Raw genomic sequence first — 19,265 nt, forward strand, 5'->3', positions numbered from 1 at the left:
TGAACCTCAGCAAGCTCTCCCCCTCACTGGACCACTCGCAGCCTTCTCATGAGGGCACCTCAGGGACCGTGGCGGTTCCAGCCTGCTCGGGTTGGGGGAGGAGGTGTTTGTTGCTGGTCAGCAGACGATGGCTGAGTGCTGCCAAGCAGTCCACTCTCTTTGGCCCACTCTCTGGGTTGACGAAATGTTTCTCTTGGACTGTCTTCACCTCTTATTGACTTCCCACCCCCTGAAACTTTGCTTCTGTTCGGGTAGGACTTTGCTCTTCTCCCCAGGGCTCACTAACAGTCCTTTCTCTTTAGCTCTCCCCCAAAAGCTGGCCTGATCCAGAGTCCCTGGAACTGAGGACTTTGATGGGAAGGAATTATTCAAAAGACTTCTGAGATAACTAGTAATCCTCGTCTCATTTGTTTGAAAATATAGTAGGACCGTGCAATTAAAGTTCAAGTCTAATTACTTTAATTTTTTAAAACTTATTTTATTATTGCCTTCTTTTGCAGGATTTAACCTTTTCTTTCCTTTTTGGGCTGTTTTGTGTTGCTTATTCTTCACCAAGCATATTTTCTTTCCAAATATGCCACGTCTCTCTTTTGCAAAAGACCACTGATGCTCTCCTCGGTTGTGTTCCTGGCTTTGCGTTTCTGTTTTTCGCTCCCCGTTTATGCCTTTGTGACTTCGCCATGGCCTCCTGTTTGCTCACCCACTTTTGTTTATTGCAGACCACCCTTATAATGACTCGTCCTTAAGAAACCCCCCTGACATGTACAGTGGTGAGTTGTGACGGTAACCTTGGGAGTAACCTTGCCTGTCCTAACCCAGTTTGCCTAACCTGACTGATCCCGTGTCACTAACTCCTGCTGCCTGTCAGGTCTGACAGCTGGCCAGGCCAGGTGCCAGGGTGACGCCTGCAGAAGGCTGGGTCGGGAGGATGGTGGCCAATTTGGGAGCTTGAGGTGGCTCACATGGTGGTGTGGCATCCCCTGATGTGTCAGCCGCAAGTTGCTGAATTCTGGACAAGTCATATAAGCCAGGATAGGACTTCAAAAGAGCTTCTTGGAGGTTTTGGTAGAAACTCAGGAGTCAGTGCCATTTGCTCTTTTCTTCAGGATGGAGAATATCTGAGAATAGGTGAGTTCCCACAGTGAGAGAGGAACAGAGTCTGGTCCCTGTTAGTAGTTTAGAGACACAGAAAGCTTTGAAGTTTGTGTTTCATTAATCCTAAGCATCTGGATGTGAATTGCCTGCTTTGTAGACTAGCCTTAATTACTGGGGTACCATTTCACAACCAGATTCTGTGTCTCTTTAAAATCCATCTGGGAAATGAGTGTGAGTCCAGGTATGAGGCCACTTTCAAGGTAAGTCTAAATGAAGTAGGTCCATCCATTGTACTTTATCACTGATGCCTCTTCTCTTGAAGCATGTGCAGGTCCGGTACTCACCAGTCCACACACATGCAAGTTATTGAACAGTTGCAATGAGCCATATTTCTAACTCAGCATCACTGATTGCTCAATCTGATGAACAGGGTTATTAGTTATTTCCACACCTGAGTTACTTCCTACTATTGCTCAAGAATTTCTTATTTTCCTTGAGCCGCCAGAGAAATCACCCATTTGCTGGCTCTGGTGAGGCAGCCGGCCCCTGTCACTGGTTAGGCCTCTGAAGCTGAGGTTGCAGGTCCCCAGGGGGGTCATTGTGGGCTCAAAGAGACAGGAAGTGTCTGCACTGTGATATGCTAATATAAACAAGATCTGTGTCTGGGGTGGGGGTGGGAGGAGGGAGTCGGAGCCAGGGAGAGAGTCAGAGGCTCTAACTTGGCACCAAGCAGCTAAAGCCACACTGAGATCCTGCCAAAGAGACTTAATTTACTGCCCCAAGAAGCAGGGAAAGTTGGTTGGATTCCGGGCATTGTTTGTTTTCAAGAAAATGGGATCAACCTCCCTTGTGTCAAGAGCCCCAGAGCTCTGGTGTAGAATGTGCCTTTTTCTAAATTAGATTCTGGGTGTTCTTTAAATCATGGTCTATTCAAAATGAAGGTCATTAGAGACCATCTGTTCCACATTTCTCATTTTATTTAAAGTAAACCGTTATACATGTAGAATTGTTTTAACAGTTGGATAGTTTCGAGTGATTCCAACCTTAAACCAGTGACCAGTCGTAGATGTGATTGCAGGGGAAGAAGTGGGAGTTCTGAGCACCATTCAGGTCTGTGAAACCAAGCCCAGCTCATAAAAGCCCACATGGAGATTGACTCCTTGTCCTCAATCCAAGGTAGGCCAGAGCTGACCCAAATATGAAGCCACTTGGAAAGGATATAAAGTCAAAGTGAGGCACACACTGAGGAAAAGACAGCCAGTTTGAAATGTCCAGAATGAAATAGAAAGCGAAAAGGAAGGAGGATAAGGTCGCCTTCTGAATGGTCAGACCTTCCTCAGTGCAGGGAGCTGGGCAGAGAGACACAGTGCTATGAAAAATGACCAGTACATTTGTTTGGCTTTGAAATATGGCATTTCTCTTTCATAGCAGGATGACCATGCCATAATTTCATTTCATTCTGCAGTGGGTTGGTATCTTCTGACCAGGTGCCAGATCTGCTGGGTAGCAGGAAAAGGTAGATCTGAGAGTATAACATGTCGTTTAGAATCCACCCAGAAAGAAGACCCAGGAATTAAGAGGGTTGTGTACTCTGAGGTAAAGTCCCTTGGATTAAGTCTTGGCTCCAGAACCTACCATTGAGTGACCCGAAAAGTCATAGTATTTTAGCTAATTTCCTCATCTGCCAAATGGGTATATAACCTGCCTCATAGGATTGAACAGAACAATGTGCGTATGGTTCTAGCATGGTGCTAGACATCTTATCATTACTTAATAAATGCTATGTTTGTTGATATTAAAGGAATGGTTTAGTATAGACTGTATCTGGCACAGGGTTCTATGCTTCTGAAATTAAGAGGGACATGGAGAACTTGAAGAGAAGCCAGGGGGGAAAAGGCAGGCATAATTAGAGGAAGAAAGTTTTGTGGAGGGAGAAATTTTAAGGCGGGCTAAAGAAATGAAAGCTGCCAAGATCCCCTGCTGTGCTGAGAATTGGATGAGAAAAAAAAACTCCAACTATAACTTGAGGGATTTGAGGGTAGACCTATGGAAAAATTTTCCTGGCAGTGAAAGTGCCAAATGATAATAGACACACGGGCTCTTCTCTTCTTCTGAGATTGTTTGATCAGCCCTTCAGAGAGGCCAACGATCTTGCCCCATGACTCTGTGGTTCTCACTTCTGAGAATCCCAAGTAGCAGAGGTGGCCTGGACCCAGCTGCCCCTGATAGATGTCTCTGGCAAATGCCTTCATCTGACTAACTGAGCTCTGTTCTCCCTTTGACAAAGCAGCACTTGATAGAGGGTAGCAACTAAGATTTCCAGGAATCTTGATCTTTCCTCTGTAGCAGGAGACAAGTGACAGGCGTTACTCACTGGACACTTAAAGCCAAGGTTGTTGAGGTGGTGTCATCTCCTGATGCCCCTGCAGACCACACTCCCCTGGAAACCCATGAACCCACTGATGAGCCAGTTTGTCAGAACAGAAGACTGACTGTTGAGCTAGAGGTCGATGGGCCTACAAAGGAAGCTCTTCCTGAATCCACACAGACATGAGCTCTAGCATCTGGATTCTGTGTTTATGTATTAGGTTAGAACCCAGCCCTGAAGATCTGGGAGAGTAACAGAAACATCCTCAGGCTGGATGGGCTCTCCAGGATAAAAGAGGGAGTCCTATGATAGCTACCCCAAGAGGAGATGCTGTCGTCTTCCACCATTGAGCGTTTGGTCTAGTAATCACCTTTGCCTCAGAGCCTCTTCCTGTATCTACTCCAGGGAAGAAAATGATGCATCTTCCTGTGATAATGGTGGCTCCCAGTGCCACCAGCTGGATCGTCCTTCTCATATTGCCATGCAATCCCCCTGCTGCAGCTGACCACACTTCCCTGAAACCTCCCCTTTGGAAGCCAGCCTTCTTGTCCCTTAGTGATTCCGTGTGCTGCCCTGACTCCTCTCCAAGGTCTCCATGCCCCTAAGAATTCAATCGAGATACCTTTGGAGCCTCTTCATTCCCTTCCTTCTCAGCCCTCCCTTTTTTTTTTCCAACTTGGAGCTGAGTTCAGTTAAAAACTGCTGAAGGGAGATTGACTCTTAGCTGAGACAGTCAGAGTAGTATTTGAGGAAAATATAGTGGAAGGGTTTCACCAGAGTAGATCACAAAGATAAAAATAGCCCTCTCCTTCACCTGTTTTGCCCTTTGATTTGGATTTTCTTTAGTTTGGTTAAGAAAGGTATTCCCAAAACTGACTTTCAGAAGTAGGAGTAAGTGGGGTATCTATTATTTATCTTCAATTATCCACCCAGCCCCGCCTAACTCCAAAAGGAACACCTCTAATGATTAAAATAAAGAAGCCATTTACCACCCTTACACAGACAGCTAGTCCCTGATCAAAAGGCTTGTGTTCCAATGCTGAAGCCAGAGTCTCTCGTTAGTGTTGGTAGGTGTCACGAAGGTTGAAGGAAGACCCCATGACAATGGTTGAGAGGCACTGGAAAATCACTCATGTCTGTTTTTTAGACCTCTTAACAGCAGGTTCAGGCATAGCCTCCCTCTGTTGCCAGAGGCCCACGTGGCTTATGAATAGGGCACGTGCTCTGGAATGTGGCATGTTCCACATTCAGGGTTGGCTGGACCCCTGGAGGTCACCTCTCCCAACCTGCCATCCAGGGCCAGGCTCTCTCCATGACTTCACCATCGAGTGGGCATCCAGCCTCAGATGGAAAGCCTCAAGGAATTCACTGCCTCCCAAGGCAGGCAAGTCCATATTTAGATAGAGAGGCAATATAGAGTAGGTGTTAGAGCAAAGCTTTAGAGCTTAGTGGCCCAGGGTTCAAGGCATAACTAGCTTATGATCTTGAGTAAGTCTCTTAAATTTGCTGAGCCTCCATTTCCTATGCTGAAAATGGGAAAGAAAAAACAAACCAGATTTGTTGAGGATTAAGTAGAGGGATGTAGGTTCGAGTCGTTAGCACAGGGTTCAGCCCATTGTGAATGCTCGACAAGCGGAGGTCCTTATTCCCTCTGACTTTAAGGATGTTCTGCCCTTGTTTTGAGCTTTAGCTTATTTCCCCAAAGCTTTTCCTCTTTGGGGATAATTCTGTGGTTGCTAGCCCACATCCTACAAATAATGTATTGCGATGACCTTTTTTATAGTCACAGCTATAGCGTATCGAGGCACCCACAGCGGGACTCTGTGCTAATTTTTCCTCCTTCCATCCTTAATGCTTTGCTGGTCATGTGTGCTTGTGGTGCTGCATGCTACGGTGTGAAGTAAATGTCCATAGGGTCACAGATGAGTTTATGCAGATTTTGTCCCTGCCTGAAAGGAGTATGCCAACTGAGCTGGGACCTGCTCCACGTAACCCCAGGATTCCCAGCTCTTGACAGATTCATCAGCCTGACACCAGGGATGCGTGCCCTGAAATCTCCTTCCCGTCCTGGTGCCTTTGACCTTGTGTTGTTCTCTGTGTTTTGGTGATCCAGTGACAATGGGCAGGAGGGAGCTGCTGCTTTGGTGTCAGGCTTCCTTAGAACTGGATGCTACAAAAGCTGTAAAAATATATATACATATATGGTAACCGATTAACCACATAATAGATTAACCCCTTCAGTGGCCTCTGTTGTATATGTTATGTGTGGTGGGACAAAAGAGGACATATGCAGAAAGAGAAATAACATGTGGAGTAAAGAGTTGCCTTTTTTTGGTTGTTCTCATCCCCCTCTTTAATTCATTCATCCCATGAACCTTTCCTGAGCACTTTCTATGTGCTAAGTATTGTCCCAGCTGCCTCTCTACCTGAGGTTGAAAAATGCATGTTTCATCATTTCTTCACCTATCAAAAGGATAAAATAGGCACAAACTCTATGAAATGCACTCCCCCAGCAGCTGTTGGAGGGAAGTTGAGCCTCATTGCTCCAGCCAGGCACCACCTAGTCCATCAAGCACCTTTAGTTACTTTTCTGATCGGAAACACCAATTACAGAGAGTCCCACTGCCATTTTAGGCTCACTCTGCCAGCACCAATTAAATCCCCCAATAAATGCCTTTGTTCTCACTCCAGGCATCTCTGAGGGCTCCCAGCCCCTGGCAGCTCTGCCTCCCCTCCATCTCACACTTGTCCAGCTGAGTCCCATTAAATCCATAGGTAGGCTCAGCTTTTTTTTTTTCCCCTAACTCTTCTTGTTCACAACCACACGACTCTGGGCAGGGGGTGCCTCCACCAGTTTCCCACTGGTTGGAAAAGACTTGTTTCTCCCTTCTACTGTATCTGTTTCCACTGAACTTTGCAATGAGCTCTGGGGAGAGGTGAGGCTCAGGTAAGGTAGGGTCCACTCTCCTGTCCCCAGACCTGTATGACCCCTTCCGTGGGGAACAACCTTCCTGACCAGGTCAATTTCTGTGGACCCCCTGGCCTTTTAAAAACTGCATTAATTTTATTGATTCCAGACCAGTGGCTGCCCCTGGCCTAGTTGAATTGTAAATCAGCTTCTCCATCTTGGCTGCCACTTCCCTCTCACCCTCCTCCCCAGTATCTCACATCCAATTAACACCCTCCTCCCCAGCCCCCTTCCAAAGTCATTAGTAAGGAGGCAAAATGGTCTTGGCCCCACAGTGATTTCCTGTCATCTCTGCTCATTAATTCTCTCCATGTCTTTGCTACATCATTAATAACCCTTCCTGCATCTCTTTGACTGTTCATCTGGGTCTTTGTGGCTCCATCCAGTTCCTTGTCTCCAGGGTCTCAAAGAGCAGGTTGTCTGTCCTGTGGCCCCAGTACTTGCCTCCTATTTCTTCCCCATCCCTGTCTCAGAGAGGAAGACTGCTGCTGAGACCATCTGCCCTGGAGGCCACCACATTGGCCTCTGGGATCCCCAGATGCCCAGGAAGCAGACATCGCACTGCTCAGACAGACCCCTCCCCTGTACCATGGAAGGAGAGTAGCGGTTCCCATACATGCGCTGCTGGGGCCAAGGTGCCCTGAGCTTCCTAACACACCTCTTAATGATGCCCAGGCCCTTGGGTGGTCTCAGCTGGGAGGGTGCGGGGCTGAGTGCCTCCTGAGAGTAACGAATATAGAGGGGGCGTGATGACATTTCTCTCTAGCCTGACAGCTTTGGCCGAGCTGGGTCAGCCCTCTGGGGAGGAGGCTCAGGGAGCTTGTTCTATCCTGTTTCAGCCCGAGGAGTTGCAGAAAGAACACCCAGCTTCATGTATCCCCAGGGCACGGCGAGCAGTCAGATGGTGCTTCGTGGCATGGACCTCCTGCTGGAGTGCATCGCCTCCGGGGTGTATGTACAGCTTGCACCCTCCCTTCTGGCCACCCTTCCCAGGGGGACTGGGGGTGGGAGGTGTCCATGCTTTGTTCTTGGGGCAGACCAGTTGTGCAGCAAAAAGAGAAGCAGTCCCTCATGGAGCAGGATTTGGCAAATCACAGATAGTCAACACTACCCCATTCTGTTTTGGATAATGAGGACAAGCATCCTGTATGTGTGCTAGAATCTTGTGTGACCTTACTTAAGTCCCTCGGGCTCTCTGTGTTTCCTTTGGGTCTAGGAGAGATCAGCTTTTAGAGGGTCATGCACTTCCTGGGCTCAAGTACCCTTTTAGACCCCTGGGCTTTGCAGCTCCAAAGAGTAACAGGGTCGCATGGAGTGATGAGTCCTTTGTCCTTGATTGGTTTCTCTCCTAGCCCAACACCGGACATCGCGTGGTACAAGAAAGGTGGGGACCTCCCATCTGACAAAGCCAAGTTTGAGAACTTTAACAAGGCTCTGCGGATCACCAACATCTCCGAGGAAGACTCTGGGGAGTATTTCTGCCTGGCCTCCAACAAGATGGGCAGCATCCGGCACACGATCTCGGTGAGAGTAAAGGGTACGTTGTGTGTATTTCTCATTATGGTTATTTTGCCAACCCCAAACACCACGACCACCCCGTCCGTCTGAGAGTGTCCGAGGGTAGGGGAAGTGAGAGAATTTCCCAGCACATCAGTTAGCGGCAGCCATGACTGTACGCGTGGATGGCGTCACCTGCTGGATGTATGTATATGTGTGTGCAGGGGCACGTGTGTAAGGGAAGGAGAGCCACCCTGACATCACCCAAGTCTCCTTTGTGCCTGGAACTTCCTCAACAAGTGAATTTCCTCCCATAGCCGTGTGGATCGCAAGCCCCAGAGCCTGTTCTTTCTTTCATTTTGCATTCCCGTTCGTGACGTGTCGTTTTAGCCCTGTGCTTGTCTGTGTACTTGTGCATGATGCTGTGCTTCTTTTGAAAAATGGGGAGTTAAAATGGCCCAATTATTTTATTTCCAGTCATCTCCCTCTCCCACATGCAGTGTTGGCTCACCTGGGCTACTGCAAGCAATGAGCACATGCCCTTGCATCCCAGCCGTGGGTGGTGGGGTGTACGAGTCACTGCCCAGCCTGGGGCCCCGGCACCCATTTCACACATTCACAGAATGGACGATGGAGCTGATGAGCTCTAACACCCTAGATTGAGAAAAATTTCTTAGCATTCAGTCCATGGTCTCAGGACCTTGGTTTTGGTATCACACCAAACCAGGTGGCTCTGAAACATTTCGGGGCATCCAGATCTTTGAGAATCCCAGCAAAATGCACATATCCACATGCTCACACAATCAAAAGGAATGGCCAGTTAAAACCTGCACTCTAACTAAAGCGTTATGCCTTGAAGAATGAATGTAAAGTGCTTCATAAATGATCTCATTTTGCACCAACAACAAAAAATCCAGAGTGTCAATCCGGTGCCTGCTCTACCACCCTCTATGGCAGAGATTTGAGCCCTTGGGCGCACATTATAAACACCTATGGCTCTCCCCCAAGGAATCTGATTTAGTATGTCTAAGGTGGGGCCCCAGCGTCTGTGTTTTTCAAGAGCTCTGCAGGGGTTTCTAAGGAGCAACCTCAGCCTAGAACTATTGTTCTGTGAACTCCAAATAGACAAGTCAGCATCTGTACTGCCAGGCTCACCAGACACAGGCTGGACCATGTCACCCCCATGTGGGGGAACCTGTGGGGCCGGTGGCGAGGGCCCGCTGCTGGGACGTGGGCTCCTGCCCTCCTGGTGGGAGCCCATATGGTTTCCTCCCCTGCCCCACTGCCACCTAACTCCCCGGCCTGTGGCTGTCCTTGTCTTCCAGCTGCTCCCTACTGGCTGGATGAACCCAAGAACCTGATCCTGGCTCCTGGGGAGGACGGGAGGCTGGTGTGTCGAGCCAACGGGAATCCTAAGCCCACCGTGCAGTGGATGGTGAACGGGGAGCCTTTGCAATGTAAGTAACGCGCTGCCGTCTTCCTCGGCCCTCTTCTCCCATCAGAGGTCCAGGTCCCTGTCCCCGCGACAGCCCCTAGTGGATTAGAGGTGAAGGGAAAGAGGAGCCCCTTGGCTGCTGCTTCTCAGCACACCCCATCCCTTTGAACATCTCAAGAGACAGGAAGCCTGCCTCATCTTTTATGGGAACGCAGAAGGCCTGGAGACCTGGGATTCTGTCCCCAGGTCCAGGGGCTCTCTGCTCTCTTCCCTTTCATAACTACAGGGTGTGGGACTGTGGAGGCAACCCTGAGGTCTGGGGCTCTGAGCATTGTCTGAGACCTGGAAGGAAGGGGCGAGCTCAGTAACCAGCTGTCACTGCTTACTCATGTCCCACTCTGCTGAGTAGAAAATAAGAGGCAGGGTTATGTGACCCTCTGAAAGATTGTGGTTGGAGGAAGGACTTCCTGGTAAGCGCAGAGATGCACTGGTGCAGTTATGGAGCATGTGCTGACTGCACCGGGCAGCTATTGATTTTGTGTGCTGACTTTGGGAAGATGTAGGCCTGCACTGACTTTGGGAAGATGGAGGAGGTGACACCAAGGCCCCTTCCAGCCAGAATTCTTGGTTGAGTTTCACATCACATTCTCTCTGGTTGCATTTACTTTTTAAAATGTTCTGTCAGTGTTTTCTCTAAGGGGTCAGAGGATATGTAAACAGTCGTATCAAACACATGGGGCAAAAACCAGAGGAAGAGCGCTCAGGGTCTAACTCAAGAATAGCGGCCAATAGAAGCAGGCAGAGAGGAAGGAGACAGGTAGAGAGGAGGGTGAGAATGCATTTTTTTAATGTTTATCACGTCCCAGGCACTGTGCTGGGTGCTGTACTATTTTTTTCATTGCAAACATTAAAAATGAAGAAACAAGGCTCTTTGATTGGTAACGGGACTTGCCCAAGGTTACATAGCTAGTGCGTGGTGAAGCCCTGAGTTGCTGTGAGAACTAAACATACCTGCAGTATCTGGTGTTGAACATATAGGTACCGTCAGTGAATGTTATTCCCCTCAATACAATTGGGGGTATGGGCATTTCCTGCCATCTGCAGCTCTCCCTGTCCAAAATAGCGCTCTGGGAGTGAGGCCGGCCAAGGCACTAGATGTCACATCACCATGAAATAAATCCAGGGTGCAGAGGCTTGCAGCTGGCCTTGGCCCTGAAAAGGCCACTGGTCACTGTCCCAAGGAGTGCAGACAGATTGGGGGGAAAGCTGGTCCCATGAAAATGGCAGGGCAGGGAGCCGTGAAGGTTGCGGGCACAGCCTTTTTGCTGAGCGGGGACTCGGGGAAGGTGATAAGGATGCTGCCCGTGTCCTCAGCGACCTGCTGACTCCCGGTCCTGGGCTCAGGACTGCTGCCTGCGGAGCGGCGCCGGGAGGCCAGACTCCTGGTTCCGCCCCACCCAGCTTCCCCTGAGCGGCCCTGGCATGAGCTCATGGGCTCCGCCGGCCAAGGCACCCACTGGCCAGTTCCAACAGTCACCTTCTTGTGGTTAACACTGATACCAAAAAAAAATGTATTTCTGTAGTTCACTATTAGTCTCTTATCTTAGCCTTCCTCAGAATAGGGGACAGCTAGGAGTAGTCCTTCCTCATTTTACAGATGACGGAAATGAGGCCCAGAGGGCTGTGTGGGTTTGCCCGAGGTCCCAGAGTAACTCGTGGGGCTGAGAGCCAGCCCTCCACCTGCCCCGCCAGCCTCTGTCCTCTGTGTCCTGAGCCAGCAGTAAGGAGAGAACCGCCGGAAAGGATTGATTTCCCCCAGATCAGGATACATTTCAAGGGGGCTTTGGCAAAAAGAAGGACCCTTCCAGTTTTCAACACACCCACTGGCTTATGTGTTTAACTTTGTAAATCTTTGAAGAATGTTCTGCCTGGAGGATAGGAAGGTGATGGGTCCCATCCATTTGTATACTGCTTTTTCCTTTTCTTTTAAAAACACGTTTATTTACATGCACATTGGATCAAAAGAATAATAGCAAAAATAAGAATCAGGGCGCTGAGCCCCCTGCTAATCACTTTATACATGCATAAAATCTCATGTCATCATCATTAAAAAGCCCATGAGGTGATATGATATCCCCACTCGACAACAAGGAAACTGAAGCTTAGGGGGATTGCCAATCAGGGCCATGGTTAAAATCCAGATCCCTTTCTGATTCCAAAACTTTTGCTCTCAGCGCCACCTGCTCAGCTGTTATAGAGGTTAAGCAGGGAGTCATTTTTCCTATTGCACAGATTGAGAAATAAACCAGTAGCTTGATAGGCCCAAATTTGCACAGCTGGGTAGCGGTGGGGCTGGAAGTCAGGCGCTTCTTCCACGCCACCCAGCCGTAGCCCCAGATACCCTTCTTGCCCTCGCCCATTTCTCATAAGGAGCGTCTCTTTCTTATCTGAAGCGGCACCACCCAACCCAAACCGAGAAGTGGCCGGCGACACCATCATCTTCCGTGACACCCAGATCAGCAGCAGGGCCGTGTACCAGTGCAACACCTCCAACGAACACGGGTACCTGCTGGCCAATGCTTTCGTCAGTGTGCTGGGTGAGTGCAGAGTGGGGCAGCCTGGCCCTACCCCTGTGCATCCACAGCCGGGTCTTCCTGGGGTTAGGTTTCTTCTCAGGAGATTAGCAAGGCCAGGGGGCAGTTGTGTTGGGCAGGGGTAGCATGGAGACTGAAGATGAGATCTGGGGGGAAGATGCAGGACTTAGAATCCAAAGAGCTACATGTGCAGGCAGTTCATTTCCACCAGAAAAGTCAGTCTCAGTCCCTCTCTCCTCTGATGAGAGAGAGTGGATCTGCCTCATTTCTTTGGTGTATCCATGTCGACACATCTGTGTTCTCTGTTCGATCATAGGGTGGGAAATGATCCTAAGCTGTGCTCCCTGAACAGGGAGATTGTGGTGGCAGGGGTCACTGGAGATGCCTCTGGGGTGTGGACCAGCAGATAATTTGGGCGAAGTCTTTGCAAGAGGTGGATTGAATGTAGGTTGGTAAGGGCAGATGAGTAAACTTGCTCTGTCCTCACCTAATCTGGAGGCTTCTTAAAGGAGGGACAGTTAATAAGGAAGGCATCTTGGAGCTCGGAAAGCTGCTGTGAGAAGGCAGATGAAGGTAAGACCAAAGAGGGAGAAGTGGAAGAGTTAGACCCTGCACCCAAAATTGTTCTCCTGGAAATTTCAGATGTGCCGCCTCGGATGCTGTCGCCCCGGAACCAGCTCATTAGGGTGATCCTTTACAACCGAACACGGCTAGACTGCCCATTCTTTGGGTCCCCCATCCCCACGCTCCGATGGTAAGTTCCAAGAGGACCGACTCTCCCGGCTGGGGTCGTCTGTCTCACTTTTCTCATTTTCTTGCTGGCCCATAGTAGGTATTCAGCAACCTGGGAGCCTTAGTGGGTCTAAGCTGGGAGAACAGAGAAGGAAACCAAGGCCCAGGGAATATCCATGACTTGCCAGGGTCACCCAGAGGTTGGAGGCAGACCCAATAGGAGAGCTCGGGGCTCCTGACTCACCGTGGGGCTCCTTCCACTGCCCACACAGCCCCTCCCAACCGCTGGCTGCCCCCGCAACCTTTTCTCATTATGCTGTGTGTTCTGTTACTCTGTTGTGAGGTTTAAGAATGGGCAAGGAAGCAACCTGGATGGTGGCAACTACCACGTCTATGAGAATGGCAGCCTGGAAATTAAGATGATCCGCAAAGAGGACCAAGGCATCTACACCTGTGTCGCCACCAATATCCTGGGCAAAGCTGAAAACCAAGTCCGCCTGGAGGTCAAAGGTAAAGGAGAGGGCTGGTAGGTAGGCTGCAGGTGGGGCAAGGAAGCCACCTCCTTGTGGTTATCCACACGTGATATTCACTTTGAAAATGCACCACACCTAAGGTTTGATCCCAGGTGAGCGTCTTCTGTGGCTCTGCATGTCCTCTCAGGGTTTCCAGCTGACCTGGGTGCTGGGACCACAGAGTCTTTTCGATGCTGGCCTGCTCCAAAAGGAATTAGGAAAGGGAAGCAACTCCCCACTGCCACCCCGGAAATTACCGCATAGATTCCCCAACCAGAGAGAAAGGGTTGGGGGCTGCTTACTATGTGGGATTATGCACACCAGGTCTCCCCTCCGGGGTGGTGGGCAATGAGCTCCTGGGTTTCCCCACAGACCCCACCAGGATCTTCCGGATGCCTGAGGACCAGGTGGTCAAGAGGGGCACAACCGTGCAGCTGGAATGTCGAGTGAAGCACGACCCCTCCCTGAAACTCACCGTCTCCTGGCTGAAGGACGACGAGCCGCTCCACATTGGAAACAGGTTTCTGGTCCTTCTCTCTCTCCCGGTGGCAGCTTTTTTCCTTGCTCTTGGTGACAACTGTCGAACTCAGGGATCAGGGGTGTGTGTCATGCCTGTCACCCAGGAGTGGCTGAGGAGGGCGTGACGGCCTGGGCGGCCTCTCCCTCCAGCTCGACAGAGACCCCCAACGCCATTCTCCCCTCTCCCATCAGCTCCTGCTTTTCTCTCCCTCTTCCCTTTTCCCTCTCCTTTCTCTCTTCACCACTCCTTCCCTTTTCCTCCTCCCTCTCTTTTTACCCCTTCCTTTCCCCTCCTCCTCCTCTTCTGCAGTGCAGCCAGGACCACACTCTCCTCCTTCCAGCCCTGGCGGCAGCTCCCCTCTTCTCCAGCAGAGGGCAGGCTGGCCTACGTCATCTCTCCTGCAGCCCGCCGCATCAGGAGTGTTGTAGTTGGTGTTCTCAACCCTTAGGGCGCAGTCGGATCACCTGGGAAGCTTTTTTTTAAGGATTTATTTATTCCACCCCTCTCCCCCAGTTGTCTGTTCTCTGTGTCCCCCAGTTGTCTGCTCTCTGTGTCCACCTGCAATCTTGTCAGCGGCACTGGGAATCTGTGTCTCTTTTTGGTGCGTCATCTTGCTGTGTCAGCTCTCCGTGTGTGCGGCGCCATTCCTGGGCAGGCTGCACTTTCTTTCGCGCTGGGCGGCTCTCCTTACAGGGCACACTCCTTGTGCGTGGGGCTCACCTATGCGGGGGCACCCCTGCGTGGCAGGGCACTCCTTGCGCACATCAGCACTGTGCATGGGCCGGCTCCACACGGGTCAGGAGGCCCTGGGTTTGAACCCTGGACCTCCCATGTAGTAGGCGGATGCTGTATCCGTTGAGCCAAATCCGCTTCCCATCCCCTGGGGAGCTTTTAAAACTATCCTTACCTGCCCCTTCCCCCGACTCCAGAGCCTGAATTAATTGGTGTGGCCATTTTTCAAAAAATCCCTCAGGTGTTTCTAATGTGCATCCAGCCTCCCTCCGTGGGACGGGACCCTCCTCCAGCCCGGCAGCTGCGCAGGCCTCTGGGCTGGGGATAGGCCCTGGTTCCTTCCCGCCCTCAGGCTGAGTCTTGGCAGGCACACTGGCCTCTCAGCTGCTGTTACAGCTTTCCACTCTGCCTGCTCTTTGGTGCCCTCCTCCATCTGTGGGAGACGGTTCAAAAGGGGGGTGGGCTTAGGGGGCAGGCCTGCCTGAGCCTGTTGCAGAGGGGACACAATCTGGGCTGAAGACAGAGCTAGAAGTACGAGAAGAGGCCTTTGGGGCTGGGCTCTCTGCTTTATCTGGGGAAGGGTGCTAGCTCAAGGAAGGCTCAGGCAGCTGTGAATGTGGAGTTGACAGTGAACGTGGTCCAGGGCCTCTTTAACGCCCCCTCCCCGGCCCCATCAAGCACCTGCATGCTCAGAGACAGCAGAGGCCCCATCCCCACTCGGCGCACTGAGGCAGAGCCGCGCACCCCGAGGGGAGCTGTGCTCCGCAGTCCCAGGCTCCCCTCTTCCCCTGGCTCCAGACGCCCCCTTGGGGGGGGCAGCCTCAGACACTCCCCCAGCCTCTCCCTTTCTCTCTCCCCCTCGCCCTCCTCCAACCCCTCCCCGGTCCTTTGCAGGATGAAGAGAGAAGAGGACTCCCTGACCATCTTTGGTGTGGCGGAGCGGGACCAGGGCAGCTACACGTGCATCGCCAGCACCGAGCTGGACCAGGACCTGGCCAAGGCCTACCTCACCGTGCTAGGTAACCGCAGCGGCTCCCGCTCGCCCTGAGCCCCGACCCGGGCCCTGCACGGCCCGAAGGCAGTGCCTGTGGTCAGCAGGTGTGGTGATGTCTAAGGACCAGAACAAGCTGTGCGGGCAGCTGGCCTCCTGGTGGAACCACGAACGCCCCCACATCCTCAACTGAAGGGTGTCAGGATGATTAGGAGAAAGGACAGAGGGGTTTCTTGCTATGATAATCATTCCTTCCTTTATAGCTAACTCTATAGTATGAAATCAGTGAAAGTGATCCGTAATTAAAGCATGATGAGTTGTGTTTTTTTTTTAAGATTTATTCATTTATATTTCCCCCCTCCCTCCATTGTCTGCTCTCTCTGTCCATCCACTGTGCGCCCTTTTGTGTCCACCTGTATTCTCATTAGTTGGCTCTGGGAATCGATCCCAGAACCTTCTGGAGTGGGAGAGAGGCGATCACTCTCTTGCACCTCCTCAGCTCTGTGGTCTGCCGTGCCTCCCACTGTCTCTTCCCTGTGTCCCCCTCTGCTGTGTCATCCTGCTGCACCAGCTCTCTGCGTGAGCCAGCACTCCACGCAGGCCAGCACTCTGCATGGGCCAGCTCGCCACGCAGGCCAGCCTGCCTTCACCAGGAGGCCTTGGGTATTGAACCCGGGACCTCACATATGGTAGATGGGAGCCCAATTGCTTGCACTTCCCAACATTACAAATTTTGTGTTTGTCCTTCTGACAACTTCTGCTAGCCTACTCCTCCTTCCACCGTGCCTGTTTTGTGATGAGATTTCACAGTGTGCTGTGATCCCCAACTCTTCATGCCCTGTGTCCAAGCCAGACTGTAAATGCTAAGCCAGTCCCCTGGTGTCCCCTCATCACCTCTGTCCTCCCTCGGGCACCCTGCTTCCATCGGTATTGGGGCGCTCTCAGCCCTGCTGTTCTCTCCCTTCCTCAGTGGAGATGCACAGCTGCTGGGAATGGTGAGCCCACTGACAATAGCGACGTTGGCACTGGCGGGGGGGGGTGAGGGGGGAATGTGGGAAGGCCTCTAGAAGGGGTGGGGGGTTCTCCATGGAAGTGGGAGGGGTGAGCTGTGCCTGGAATACCTCAGCTCAGGGGCAGCTGTTCAAGCCTCAGCTGCCTGTCCCCATCCTTCTAGAACACCTTTAACCCTGGATAACCTGCTAACCTGGATAACCCGTCTTACCTTTGCAGCTGATCAGGCCACTCCAACTAACCGTTTGGCTGCCCTGCCCAAAGGTAATTCATACTAATCGTGGGACCCTTGCCACGGCCCTCCCCAGGCAGCTGGGGGAAGAAGGGCACGGCAGGAAAGGACGTTCTGTGTGTAGCTCGTGGGTAATGCTCCCTGATGCTGACCTCTTCAAGTGCCCGGCCACCTCCCGGGGCCTGTGTCAGTCGTCCTCTGGGCTTCCTGCTCCCTTCCCAGGGAACCCTGCAACCCCTCAGTTGAGCTGAGAAATCTTTGGCTGCTGTTTTACCTGCACACTTGACTCCTGGCCACACGCACCGCTCCTTTGGGGTGACCCTGTCCTCCTCCCCTCGACCTCAGAAGTGCATAGGGCCTAGAGAGGAGAGCCCACTTCCTTGGCTTATCATCAGGCCTGTCTTTCCACAGCCTCCCTACAACCACTGCTCTGCACGCTTGCAATCTTCATGCCCCCGCCCCCCCCCCATACACACACGAACACATGTGACTTGCCTCCTGGGAATCCACCAGGAATGAGCCAAAACATGGCAAGAGCTGTCCCAGGGAGCAGGATGGGGGAAAGCATCTTGCCTATCCCCACACCAGTCAGGGGCTGGGAGGCTTTAGCTGAAAGCCAGGATGGCATTTAGCCCACTAAAGAAATCCCAGTAAGACTGCAGCCCCCAAAAGGTGCTGCTCTCCCTCCTGTCTGGAAGCTGCTGGGGCTCCTCTGGCCCACTATCCGTCGCTGACACATCTGGACTCGTCTCTAGTTCCCCTTGGCCTGGCTTCCTTACACCCCCCATTCTCCCTAATCTGTCTGCCCTGCCCTGTACTTCAAACACCTTCCTGGGCTCCTGCCCCTCTGAGCCTCAGCACACAGACTGGAAGATCAATACCAAGGGAAAATGAAATCAAACGCCCACACTTCCTCACCATGCTGTCTAATGAAAAGGGCAGCGTTTTCCAAATGTTTGCGCTCTGAGAATGAATATCCAACCAAGGATGAGTTGGTCCCAGTTCTCCCTGTGTCCTGCATGATCTTCTTTATTTCCTTCCTTTACATCCTTTGCCGTTCTTTTGAGGGGCCAGGGGGTGGGATTTGGGGTCTTCTCCTTGACTCCCTGAGGGAAGGGGTGGCCCCTGTGCTGACCCCGCAAGGCAGCTTGGAGCATGGTTGCTGCTGGCCGTCAGGGGCCAGCTTGCATGGCAGGGTGTCAGGCTGGGGCCAGCGCACTGACGGGCCGGTTTATAACTCAGGGATCCTGCATGCTGTGTTCTCCCTCTGCCGCCAGGACGGCCGGACCGACCCCGGGACCTGGAGCTGACCGACCTGGCTGAGAGGAGCGTGAGGCTGACCTGGATCCCAGGGGATGACAACAACAGCCCTATCACAGGTCAGCGCAGGGCTCTGCGTCCCACAGCCAGGAAAGGAGGATGGCAACAGCCATGAAGCCTGGCTCCTGGTCCCACTTCCGCCTCACTTGGTATTTGCCCAGGGCTGCTCGCAGAATGCATGTGAGCCTTGGTTTCCCTTTCCTTGTCCTGGGAAGATTCTCCTTGTGCCCTCCTCTCCCTGAGAGCGATGATAAAGATTAACGGATGCTAAGGAGGACACTCATACAGAAGAACGGGCTAGCTCAGCTCCTGAAATGGCTATGTCTTCCTTGCCCGCTCAGACTATGTCGTCCAGTTTGAAGAGGACCAGTTCCAGCCGGGGGTATGGCATGACCATTCCAAGTTCCCAGGCAGTGTCAACTCGGCCATCCTCCAGTTGTCACCATATGTCAACTACCAGTTCCGGGTCATCGCTGTCAACGAGGTTGGGAGCAGCCACCCCAGCCTCCCATCCGAGCGCTACCGAACCAGTGGAGCAGGTGAGTACTCAAGGGCTATCAGAAGGCTCTGGAAGCAGGCATCTCACGTTCAAACCCAAGCCATGCCCCCCTCACCAGTTCCCAGCCATGTGACTTTGGGCAGGTTACTTTGCTTCTCTGAGTCTCGATGTCCTTATTTGTGAAACAGAGACTAATAGCGATGACACCTCCATTCAGGAGCTGTTGTGAGCATACCCTGAAAATGCATGTCAGGTATTAATACTTAGCATGTTGCCTGGCATGTGGCGAGCACCCAGTAGATGTTAGCTGTCGTTGTTAGCGTTACTAATATTAATACTCGGTTATCTGCTTTAAAGGGGAGAGCTATGGCAAAGATTTGCAACAGAAATATGTAATCCAGCATTACATCAGATTTCTCTTTCTAACATGTTTGGGTGATGCTTGGCTTTCCAAGTGAACATCAGCTCATAGAGAGTGGAGATGCTCCTGTGTTGAGTGGCAGGATGAACCAGCCTGGTGTTAAACATATTTCGTGGATAATCCACAAAGGGGCTAATCCACATTGAGCTGGCCATGTTGACCACCCACAGTGTGGAACGCTGTATGATAAATGCTGTCTGATAAGGAATTAAAATGCAAAAGAAATTAGTCCTGCTTTGGGGGGAATAAGTCTTAGGAAGGCACACCGTACACATGAGAAAAAGGCAGGGCAAGCTCAATTACATGCAAGACAGAACAGATATATAGCTACTGAGACA

General features: G+C 51.6%; 1 protein-coding gene across 25 annotated transcripts in view; it reads left to right on the forward strand.

The window, feature by feature from the left end:
• The window catches only part of NFASC (neurofascin), a 197,916-nt gene that overhangs the window by 138,180 nt on the left and 40,471 nt on the right, over positions 1-19,265 (forward strand). For 11 of the 25 annotated variants that reach the window (XM_058275044.2, XM_058275058.2, XM_058275042.2 and 8 more), the window contains 12 exons: positions 720-770; positions 7,271-7,382; positions 7,784-7,968; positions 9,254-9,385; positions 11,817-11,960; positions 12,600-12,711; positions 13,033-13,199; positions 13,574-13,721; positions 15,348-15,472; positions 16,675-16,719; positions 17,965-18,066; positions 18,349-18,546. In XM_058275044.2, the coding sequence (XP_058131027.1) occupies positions 720-770; positions 7,271-7,382; positions 7,784-7,968; positions 9,254-9,385; positions 11,817-11,960; positions 12,600-12,711; positions 13,033-13,199; positions 13,574-13,721; positions 15,348-15,472; positions 16,675-16,719; positions 17,965-18,066; positions 18,349-18,546 (1,521 nt within the window). The remainder of the gene's footprint in view (positions 1-719; positions 771-7,270; positions 7,383-7,783; positions 7,969-9,253; positions 9,386-11,816; positions 11,961-12,599; positions 12,712-13,032; positions 13,200-13,573; positions 13,722-15,347; positions 15,473-16,674; positions 16,720-17,964; positions 18,067-18,348; positions 18,547-19,265) is intronic. The other 14 variants (XM_058275047.1, XM_058275060.2, XM_058275061.2 and 11 more) reach the window with 3 other exon arrangements.

Source organism: Dasypus novemcinctus, chromosome 13, assembly GCF_030445035.2.
Source record: "Dasypus novemcinctus isolate mDasNov1 chromosome 13, mDasNov1.1.hap2, whole genome shotgun sequence".
Taxonomy (NCBI): domain Eukaryota; kingdom Metazoa; phylum Chordata; class Mammalia; order Cingulata; family Dasypodidae; genus Dasypus; species Dasypus novemcinctus.